Consider the following 11981-nt stretch of genomic DNA (forward strand, 5'->3'; position numbering starts at 1 on the left):
GCCTCAAAAATTGCAGGGTAGCTGCGGGAGCCTCTCCCCAAGATACCCGCCATGTTTCAGTAACATCTAACCAGGGGGTCCAATTCTACAGTCTCTCAAACAGGTTGCCCCCATCCCCTCCATTGTTCTCTATGGTGGGAAAAAAGTTATTTTTTCCCACCATAGAGAACAATGGAGGAGATAGGGGCAACCTGTTTAGCGGCCCGTAGAATTGGACCCCCTCGTCCAATGTTCTTCAAACTTGGATGGTATCTTGGGGAGAGGCTCCAGCAGCTACCCTGTGAGTATGGCGCCTCTCCCTCCAATTCCCTCCCCTCCGGCCCCCAGAATATACCCTATGTTTCCGCCATTTACTTCAATGGCCCATAGGATATAAAGGGGCCGAAATTGACATTCGGATGGCCCTTTTTCAGGCCCGGCCTTCTAGCGCAGAGCCTGAAAAAGGAGGGGGGCTCTGCAGGCCATTTTTCAGGCACGGAGCCTGAAAAAGGCGGGGAGGGGAGCTCAGCAGTCCCCCCCACCCCCCGCGGGGGTTGCAGCTGTGGCTGAAAGCGGCAGCGGCCATAACTTTTTTAAGAGCCCCTAAGGACAGCTGGAGGAGCCAGAATGAGGTGGAATTTGCCCCTACGACTAACGTTTCGCCCCTCCCCTCCCCCCGGCCTCGCAGCTATCACTGAGAACAGCGGCGGCAGCCATAACTTTTTAAAGAGCCCCTCCCGAAAGGTGGGGGAGGCAGAATGACCTCTCGCGTGTGAATGACCTCTCACGGCAATGCCGCTCGGATATCACACGCGAGAGGTGGAATTTGCCCCTAAGAGTCCAAGGCCACCACCCCGGAGCTCAGGGAGGCAAGGGAACATTTGCCCCGCCCCCCCGCGCGGGTGTTGCAGTTGCCGCGCCCAGAACAGCAGCGGCGGTGGCCATAACTTTTTAAAGAGCTCCTCCCGAGAGCTGGGGGAGCCAGAATGACCTCTCGTGAGTGGACATCACACGCGGGAGGTGGATTTTGCTCCTATGAGTCCATCCCGGGGATCAGGGAGGCAAGGGAACGTTTCGCCCCTCCCCTCCGCAGGAGTCACAGCTGCCGCTGAGAACAGCAGCAGCAGCCATAACTTTTAAAAGAGCCCCTCCCGAGAGCTGGAGGAGCCAGAATGGCCTCTCGGAATGGCAACGCTGTTCGGACATCACACGCCAGAGGTGGAATTTGCCCCTACGAGTCTAAGGCCACCACCCAGGGGCTCAGGGAGGCAAGGGAACGTTTCGCCCCACCCCTCCCCCCACGCTGGTGTCGCAGCTGCCGCCGAGAACAGCGATGGCGGCCATAACTTTTTAAAGAGCCCCTCCCGAGAGCTGGGGGAGCCAGAATGGCCTCTCGCGTGTGATGTCTGAGCGGCATTGCCACTCGGACATCACACACAAGAGGTAGAATTTGCCCCTACGAGTCCAAGGCCACCACCCAGGGGCTCAGGGAGGCAAGGGAAGGTTTCGCCCCGCCGAGAACAGCTGCAGCGGCCATAACTTTTTAAGGAGCCCCGAAGGAGGGGAGGAGCCAGAATGACTTATGGTGTTTCCCCTGGAGTCCAAGGCCACCACCCCGGGGCTCAGAAAAGTGATTATTTAATTATTTAATCTCCCTTCCTACTCCACTCCATGAAGTTGGAACAGGTCTCCGTTTGAGTACAGGAACATCCTATATGCACCGCCAAAAATATTACACTACATGTTTCTGGGGTGGGGATAATGGAAGGGGACAACTCCCAAAAGACGTAGACGCCCTTCTCACGAATTGGAGCCCGACCAGCTTTTTAGGAAAAGCTCCTGTGGCCTTAATAGTCAAATCAAAAACTGAACAGGTCAGCGACTCTATGCTGTAGAATTTCTGACGGCTGCTGATGAACTACTAAAGCTCACAGCCTGTTGTTTTTACATGGGCAACGGGTAGTTGCGTTTGTTTTACAGACAGTCACTGAGAAACCTCAAGGAAGATTGCGAGGGAGGTATTGCCGGAGCCTGGAAAAGCGGTAATTTCAACCGGGGTGTGTGCGTGTGTGTACGGAAGGGCCTTTATAAGGCTGCAGCGCCCATGCCGGGGTTTCTTCCCGTGTTGTCGCAAGGGGCAGCATCGGAATCTGGTGGAGCTTGCAAGTAGAGCGGTTTCCGCTCTGCCTGATCTGACGCTGCTGAGCGGTGGCAGGGCAGGAGGGAACGAGCTGGCGGCCTGGCGCAGGAGCGCCTTCGGCTCGTGCTCGGCGGAGCTGGCATGGCGCGGGAGGCGGCCGACACCTGCTCGGAGCAGCCCGAGACCTATCAGGTCCGGCAGGAGAACGAGCTGCAAGTGCTAGAGGCCATCTACGGGCAAGATTTCCAGGATTTACGGCATGACCGACCGTGGAAGGTAGTAAAGCGAGAGAGGCTGGGCTTCCTAACAGTTTCCTGTAGATGATAACGTGGGGGTGTGTGGTTATACAGTGAGCTGGTAGCAGGGCATTAAATTAAGGAGTACGGCACGCCTCCCCCCCCCCCCCCACGGCGCAACCGGGCAAAGTGCCCCCCCCCCCCACCCCACGTAATCGAACTACGGGGTTTGCCAGACTACCTTCTTATTGTATCATTTAAATGTGCTTGACTAGGCAACCTGTGGCAAGTGAGGAAAATATTAACGTTCTTTAACCATGCAGGTCGTACTCAGTACAGTTACAAAAGTGTCTGTTGCTGTCTTTTTAATGTATTCTTGATGTAGAGTAGGAAACATTTAAATCCCGCCTTATGCACAGTCTTGTAACGCATTTATATACTGGCGTATTTATTGTGGCATAAGCTTTTGAGAGTCAGAGCTCATTTTGTCAGATGCATGAAGAACCGCAGGTACAAGACGCATGCAATAACACTAATGTAGCAGGTGTGGAGCATGTTGGGCTCTTCACTTGTAGGAGTTTTCTCTAAAGATCTGTCCTCTGCCTTCTGCAGGGAAGTTTGTATATCTTTGATGGCTTAATGGCTAATGAAGGTTGCAGGATGCTGCACACTAGCAGTTCCCCACATGTAACAGTAGTTGTGTGAGGGTGATGATTATTTGCATTAATTAGCTCAGAGTACAAGAGTATGTACCTGTAATGTAAGATTAGACATCCTTGGTCTTTAAGAACTAGTTCTGACGTCAAGATTTAGCTATTTTGAAGAGAACTGGGCAACTTGCTGAGTAGAATTCCCCTATTATAGATTTATAACCAAAGTAAACAGAAAGTTCACCTGTACTTCCCCCATGCTTTCATTTTGTATCCATGAGCCAAGTGAGCAATGGCCCTGGTCACACGGGCTGGAAAACGCGCGGGGGGGGGGAGCGTGGCTATTTGTGACGTCGCATTCTGGTGCGCTATTATGCGATCAGACGTGACGGCGGCTTCCCCGCAGCAAAGAGGACGACAGGGGAGGAAGCCGCACGCCGGCGCGATCACACCAGGTTTCCATAGGCGGCCCGTGGCAAAGCGTTTGCTAGTACATGCAATGTACTAGTTTTTTTACTGCGCGGCTTTGGCGGCTTGCCACAGGGTCGCCAAGGGAGTGCTATGCCTCCCAGATGTTCCCGTGTGATCACGCCCAGATGCTCCGCGGGACTCCCATGCCTTCACCGGGGCAAATGCTCCGTGTGAACGGGGCCAATGAGATCATATCTTTTGATCCAGTGAAAGAAACCATGACGAAGGGCGGGAATCAGCTCCAGATTGGCACTATAGTAGTCCACTAGGCACACTACACAGTGTCTTGCCTGATTCTCTTTCCTTTCCCTCCTTTGTCTCTAAGGATATGGTAATTATTAGACATCATATTCTCCAGAGTGAGATAACAAGTATCAAAGGGAGTTGCTCTTTTTTGCTATTCCCAAGAAATGTTGCTAAACTGTGAAGCACGTGTATACTAAAAGGTAACACCAATAAAGTATCTTCCATTAAATTAAGTGTAATTAGCAGGATCATTATTTACAATATTGTCCCCAAAGGCTATGCTGCCTTTCCCAAGATATTTGTGTGTGACGATACCATTTCCTTTTATCCTGTTAATTAAAAACAAAAAACTTGACCAAGATTTCCTGACACACGTATGTAGAACTAGGCTAAAATGTGGGGGGTGCATTCACTGGCAATCATGTAGCAGACTTTTTTAAAAAGTTTTTAATCTCTGAAATGTTGCACGCTGTTAAAAAAATTATCTCTGATACCAGTTGCTACACCTGTGGGTAACAACCTAAGCAAAAATAAGTTGCTCCTCCCAGGAAAATAGTTTATGAAAACATATTTTGGGACCAAAGCTCAATGTAGACTTATTTTGTCGGAATGTCAATCAGTTAAAGATTTTTTAAAATCACCTGTCTGGCTTTTAAATGACTTCAGATCAATTTATACTCTTCATAACCTGAAGGTTTTCAGTGTACCATTTTGAGGTTCCTGAGGGAAAAGGACAGTTTCTTTTTAGTGGAAACACTGCAATTTAAGGCTGCTGGTTTTGGATATAGACAGGAGGAAAAGCAGTTTGCTGACATTTTTTTTTTGTCCATCACTCCATGTGTGAATGCTGAATGGTTATGCAACTTCAAGAGCAACTTCAAGACTCCCAAGGTTTTACTCAGTTGTCAGTTCAGTTAAGGTGAGGGGGGGGGAGAGAGAGAAGGTGTTGGTTGAAATTCATTAAAGCTTGTAGTCTTACCTGTTTCTTTACATCGTAAGGGTACATAGGGACCATGGTGGAATGGTAACTAACGTAATGTGAAACACACCATGCAGAAATAAAATAGAATGTCTTTAATACTATGTATTATAAATTATATGAATCTATATAGAATCACCAATACTACTCATAATCTTAGTATAAGAACATAATACACATTTTTGACAATTCCATCCAAATGTATCTCACAATCCTAAACCATGTATATTGCTAAACTAAGCATTATTCCAATAAAACATGAATAAAACTATCTAGAATCCAACTTGGTGATGTGATGTAAATCTTTTCTCGAAGCCCACTATATAATGTAACGAATTCTTGATTCACTGGACACCCGGTTAAAGTCTGTTTCACAAGTCTTCCTCAAGAATCATACGCTTAAGTGCTTCTTTGTATCTGTATCAAATAACTAATGATGCAAATCACAACCCAAATATTCCAAGTTGTTCAGATAGCACCCTTACAATATTCCAGTTTTCTTCAGGTTGTTATGAATGCACCAAGCATAATTCTTCAAATTATTTCTGATCATATCAAAAATATCTCCAAAATTCACACAGGAACACCATTTTTTACTCTTCTAACTGGAATAACCCTTGATCTTACTAGTAATGGCAAAGTGTTCTCAAACACTTTGAGAAGTACAGACTGTGTACTTCTCCCCCCAATTGCTCTTACATGTGAGGTACAGCTTGAGACAGCAGGAGCCAATTTCAGATCTCCTACCATCATGCCTAGTATGGCCTGTGGCAAAACAGGGACCCACCCTCAGCCCTGGGAGACTGAGCAGCCGTTCTGTGGCTCGCAAACCCCTGTTTTTGTCTTCCCACCCTTCCTGGTTGGGGCTATTTCCCTTCGTTACACGCTGCCACCACTCACTGAATGGACACCGCCTTCCTAGAGGGACAGTGAGACCCCTCTGGCTGATTCCCCAACCTTGGGAAGTTGGTACCACAATCTTTGGGTGCTCCCTGGAGAATTGGCAGTCCTTCCAATTTGGGCCCGTTTGGGTTCCTTGGGCCTCCCTTTTGCTTCTGGTAATGTGCTGAGCAGGGAGGACTAAGTGGTCAAGGCTCACCAGGTCTTAAACTCAAAAAAGGTTTATTTGAACTATATACATATTAGGCACAGAACTTAAACACATGCACATTAACACAACCTGGGCACCGAAAATAAACAGGATTTAAAATGACATTCCTCTGTCCCCTACACACACCCTCTCTATCTCTGGAAGTTGTGGGTCTCAGGATGGGATTTACTTTCCCCCTCCTGTTGTTGTGGAGAAACCCCAGCCCTCCTCGGGACTGGTCACTTGTACTGTTACCCTCCTGGCTGTCCACCATGGTTTATAGTGTATAGTGCCCTGGAGTCTGGTAACAGGAGCCCCACCTGTACGCTCCCTTGAAGCTGCCGTCCAAGCTGAGCCGAAGGCCAGACTAGGCTGAGACTGAACTCCCCCCCTCAGGAGCCAAAGCCTTTATTTGTCTGGCTTCGCCCCTGGGGTGTGTCCATATTTTCCCGCTCTTTTCCCTAAAGCTTCTGGGAAGTGTAGTCAGGGAGTTATAGCAGCTCCATTGTTCCCTATGGAGTACCTCCCCCCTCCTAAGGACTACCAGGCTGGCATCCATTTTAAAATACACTGCTGCCTCTGCCTGGCAGCCATTTTGTTGCATGACCCTTAGGACATCTTGTTCAAAATGGCCAGATAGATACTCATGTAAAAATCTATTTGCAGGATTCTTCAACGAGCTAGTACAGGAATTGCCAGCCTTTTCTTTAATGGGGGTTACTTCTGAATAATGAAAAATACCCCTGATTCCCACCCTACAGCATATAGTTGTATAATGTTTTAAATGGTTTTTAAAATATTTTTATGTGCGGGCGTATGCCTGTCTGTGTCCCGCCCTGAGCCCGCTTTTGTGGGGAGGGTGGGCTATAAATTGAAATATAAATAAATAAATAAATAAAATAAAATAAATATTATTGAGTTTTGTTTATAAAGTGAAATATAAATAAATAAAATAAATAAAATATTATTGAGTTTTGTTCTAGAAACAGACTGGGAAGGGTACCAGAAATTAAGCTATCATGCCTTTTCCTGGGGTTTTTTGGGGGTGCACAAGTTCTACTATACACTGCAGCAACCAGTGGACTACCAGTAGCACACAGGCTACCTGTTGAAGACCACTGACCTAGTATGACCAAGAAAAACAGTGTCTGGATTTATATCTCTCTAGTAGGTACACATAAAGAATTGCTTTGCATAGCACTGTTGCAGTGAGGGCACCCTCCTCCCAAAACACGTGGTGGCCTGAGTTCCACTGATTATGGAGTTCAGGTGGGGGGTTTGCAGGGTAGGCGAGATGCTTTCCTACAACATTGTTCGTTGCAATATTGCAGTAGAATACAGCGAACCACAATGCCCTGCTTGTCATAATGGCAGACACTTTGCCGGTTAATCATAGTTCTGTTTGTACTTTGCCATGGTCTTTGAGTGAAATCTTAAATGTATGATTCAGTCTATAAGCTGGTTAAAATAGGGAGCTTGGGTTTTAATAGAGACTGAACTTCTGCAGAATCAGTTGCAAAATGCAGTGTTGCAAATTTTAAAAAGTGTCTCAAATGTGTTTTTACCAGTGCAGCAATTAAAAATATTACAGCTGAGCTGATACAGAGGTGGGTTCAAAAAGCACAAGGTGGGGAAACACTGGAACACAAAATCTAGCGCTATGAATGTCATGCCAGAAAGCTGGCTTTTCCAGAAATACTTGAATTGGGAATTTTTTGGATTGTCCAAATCTATTGCATAATCTGATTTTAGCACGTTTGGATTAGATTTAGTAAAAATATGATTTTGTATACTCTTGCAAAAGTTTTCCCAATAACTAAAAGTAGTTGAACTATAATACTTGAGTAGGTGCGAAAGGGAATAAAACACACTTAATATGCTTTAAAATATTATATTGAAACAAGTTCAAAACTTGACTGATAAATTATTTGTAGTACAATACTTATAAATATTTTAAAATACAATAATTCAGTGGAATAAACTTCTCTTATATTGTTTGGGGATTGGGGGGGCTACCATTACATAGTGATTTAGTACACTGCAGGACCTATATGCATTATATGCTATTGTTGCTGAAGAATCTGCTTTAGAATCATTCTGGGGCACCTCCATATTCACTGATCATAGAAGCAATAACACTGTTGCAGTTCAAATTAAGACTGAGTTAAATGTGAATTGGAATTTATTGGGCTTCATTCTTTTGCACTAAAGGATGATTCTACTTGCACCTTATCAAACTTCAACCTTTTCATTAATTGTGCTTCTGACTGATTGTAAGCAACAAAAGAAGTTCAACAGAACCATCATTTCTGCATTTTAAATCTTAATATGGAGGGAATACAAAAAGAAAAGAGGGATTATGTGACAAATTATACATATCAAGATTATTATACATTACAGGATATACAGAAAACAGAAAAAGTAAATGTTTCTCTGGACCATCCCCTTCATATAGTTTTAAGACATTTTCTATAGGATACGATGGTTCTTACAAATATCATAACTATTCTATTTTGCAACTACATTATTTCCTCATGATTGCATATTCTGTGTTATATATTTCATCATTTCTATATACTAGCTATAACTTTTTATATACCAAGGCTTAAAGGTAAGTCTGTTATATATCTCACATATAAGATTAAAAAGTAAAACTGTTTTTGTTCAAAATCTACTTCCTCATACATTTATCTTCAAAATTTATAATATATTTATATGCATAGCAATACATTTATATACAATTTTTACACTATTTCTCATTCTAAATTTGTCTCCTGTTTGCATAATTCTCTCCTCAAATTTTGAAATCTGTTTCTCAAATAGGGTGTTAATTTCACTGTTACTGTATAATCAGTAAGTTTATTTTCCCATTCTTCTAAGCATGGGCGGATGTCTGATTTCCATTTTGCAGTACAGATGATTTTAGCCGCTGTTACCATATATATATTTGAATATCTCTTCCAAAACTTTTGGTCATTTGTTGAGTAGTATTCCTAATAGCATGTTCTTAGCTTCCATAGGGAATTTAAATTTTAATACGTTCTGCATTTTTCCATGTATTTTCTTCCAGTATCTTTTTGTTTTTTTACAAGTCCACCGCATATGGTAAAACATTCCATCTGTATCTTGGCATTTCCAGCATTTTCCTTTGTAATTTTTGTCTGTTTTCTCAATATCTGTGGGAGTTATATACCATCTGAAGAACATTTTATACCAGTTTTCTTTTAATGCCTGGCTGGCTGTAAACTTATTTTCTTTTTCCCATAACCATTCCATTGATGCATTGGCATTGGAATTTGCTCTCTGAAATTGTGCATCAATTTAATCATACATTTTTCACTTGCTCTTCTTCTGTTTCTAACTGAAGTAATAACTTGTATATCCATCATAATAGATGATCTTTTTGTTTTGTGATCAGCTATTCAAACGCAGACATATCTCTTAAAATTCCATCTTCCATGCTGATAATCTTCTTTAATCTTGAAACTGATTGGTGATATAGCAACCATGGAATATTAATTCCTTCACCTCTAAGGTCTTGTCAGGAGTTGAGTTTCTCTGGAGCATCTGCCATGTTGCCATATATTAGAAAATCACTTTGTATTCTTGTTGTAATGAGTTTCTATTGGGAATTTAAGTGGAGGATTTGGAGGGCTCAATAACTTTCATATTCTCAAAAGTCCATCTCTGATTATATGACTTCTTTCTTGTGTTGTGACCATTTTGGTTGATTTCTTTATTCATAAATAATTGTGTAAACCTTCTGGGTCTGCTGATTCAAGTTTACTATACTTTGTCTTGGATTTTTAATCTAATCCACAATCCAAAGCAGGCCTGCCACTTGATAGTGTAGTTTTACATTTGGAACTGCTAACCTTCCTCTTTCTTTCTCATCTTATAGTATTTTAAAACTTATTCTTGGTTTTCTGCAATTCCAAAGAAATTTACTTATTTGTCTTTGTCACTTTGTCGGTGTTTTTTCTTCTATGTATATAGGTAACATTTGGAATTAAAAAATTTAGTTTGGGCAATATATTCATTTCGATTGCTGAAATTTTACCCAGCCATTAGATTTTTCATTTTTCCCATATGGCTGAGTCTGCGTGTATCAGTGTCCAAGTCTTCTGATAATTGTTTTTGAAAAGATTTTGTCCAGTCACATTTATCCCCAGATATTTAATTGGATCAGTGGCTGCTGTGCATTCTGTATCTTTGTATCTTCTTGTTCTTGTTGTATTAAGAATTTCATTATAATTTTTGTCTTCCTGCTAATTTTATATGCTGAAAAGGATCCAACTTCTTCAATATGTTCCATTGAATGCTATAATGTTTTTGGGGACCCGTTAAAGTCACATCTGCATAACTTTTCATTCTAAATTCTGTATCATCCACTTTTATTCCTTTGATCCTTGCATCATGTCTGATCATTGCAGCTAAAATTTCTATCACTAAAATAAATAATAAAGGTGATAAAGGATAGCTCTGGTGCGTTCCTTTTTCAATCAAAATAGCTTCTGTTAGTTTTCCATTTATTAAAATCTTTGCTTGTTGGTTCAGATATATACCTTGCATCCCGTGCAAGAATTCAGAGCCACAGTCCATATTCTGAAATATGTTTAATAGGGAAGGCCATGTTGTATTATCAAATGCTTTCTCTGCATCCAAAAATTAAATCACTGCTTTCTTTTCTCCCCACAGTTGCATCTATTATAAATCATTTGTTATCTTTCATGTACCTCTTTGGTACAAAGCCTGTTTGATCAATATGTATTAAATTTGGTATACATTTTCTTAATCTTTCTGCCATTATTGTGGTAAAGATTTTATAATCTACATTCAATAGGGAAATAGGTCTATAGGACTGTGTTAGCATTGCATCACTGCCTTCTTTGTATATTAACATTACATATACTTCTTGCCACGTCAAAGGTATTGTCTTTCCTCCTTTTATATCATTCATTACTTTTTTGTAGTGGTATCATTAAAACTTCTTCAAAATGTTTATAATACATTGCTGTCATCCCATCCGGGCCTGGTGCTTTGTCCTTTTTCATATTTTTATTGCCTAGGAAATTTCTTGGTTTTTTTTTTATCTTGAAGGATCTGAAAGTCTTCCAATTCCATTCATAAGAAGTGATGTCGGGCAGGATGTTTAGAAGTCTCATGATGATCTAGGATAATTGCTGGGTATTTATACTATCCTTCTCACCAGGTGATTGGAGACAGATTCTACATTGTCCACCAAATGATGTCTCTGTTTCAAAGTTTTTGCTCTGCATGATACTCTGGAGTGTCTGTCATGATAGCCTATTTCTTCAGTGTCAGGACAATCTTGGCAACTTCCATAGTTGCATCAAGTACAGCAATTAGCTCATCTGATAAATGTTATCCACTCTGCTGAGGATCCACATGGTTTGTTTTGAAGCCAGATGAACAGGATGAGAATAAATCACAGATTCCTTGGTAAATATTTTTTTACTACTTGAGGAGGGGTAAAGATGAAATTACATTCTATTACATTTTCATTCTGCTTTCTGAATACCTCTAGAATATTTGAAACGTTTGGTTTATCGCTGTGGTTTATTTTTTGGCAGCTACTGGAGTCAAATGCTTTTTGAACTCCAACGATACCACATCATTGTCATCTTCTTATAGATGATCACAGGAATTATCTGCAATATTATTAATTTTGGTATTGCTTTCACTTGCAGTCTGTCAGGAATAAAAATATTAGTTCTTATTTGAGTTGCAGTTAATGAGGTAAATTCATAATTTGCTGTATTTGTTTGGATTGTATGTATTCCTGATGACTATTTAAACTGAGTATTATGTATCAAAATGCCAGGCCACATGTATTTAAGATGCTGATTAGGACTGATGGTGACTAGCCTCTATCAGTCCAAGTGATGATGCAGTGCTGGCCTTTTGCAGACTTCCAGTGGATTCAGCCTGTATTCAGATGGCTTAGGCATGATAGTTTGTGAAACTAGCAATGATGTCCAGTTCTGTCACTTTGCAGTAGCAGCTGCTTCAAAAAAATTTTTTAATGACGTAGCCAGATGCCTGGTGTCGTCAAGCACAGTGGGTTCATCCTGTTATCTCCAGGTTTCTTGTTGTTCTGTAACATTTGGATGCCCTCGATACAACAGGGGCACACTGTAATTAATCCTTGGTAGGTTTTGTATTCTTT

The 11981-nt window shown here is 41.9% G+C and overlaps 1 protein-coding gene across 1 annotated transcript in view; it reads left to right on the forward strand.

The window, feature by feature from the left end:
- The first annotated feature begins 2190 nt into the window (after positions 1 to 2190).
- The window catches only part of EIF2AK4 (eukaryotic translation initiation factor 2 alpha kinase 4), a 64432-nt gene continuing 54641 nt past the window's right edge, over positions 2191 to 11981 (forward strand). The window contains 1 exon segment of the mRNA XM_015422190.1: positions 2191 to 2395. Within this exon segment, the coding sequence (XP_015277676.1) occupies positions 2261 to 2395 (135 nt within the window). The 5' untranslated portion in view covers positions 2191 to 2260.

The sequence above is a fragment of the Gekko japonicus genome, unplaced genomic scaffold (assembly GCF_001447785.1).
Source record: "Gekko japonicus isolate JY-2015 unplaced genomic scaffold, Gekko_japonicus_V1.1 scaffold394, whole genome shotgun sequence".
Classification (NCBI taxonomy): Eukaryota; Metazoa; Chordata; class Lepidosauria; order Squamata; family Gekkonidae; genus Gekko; species Gekko japonicus.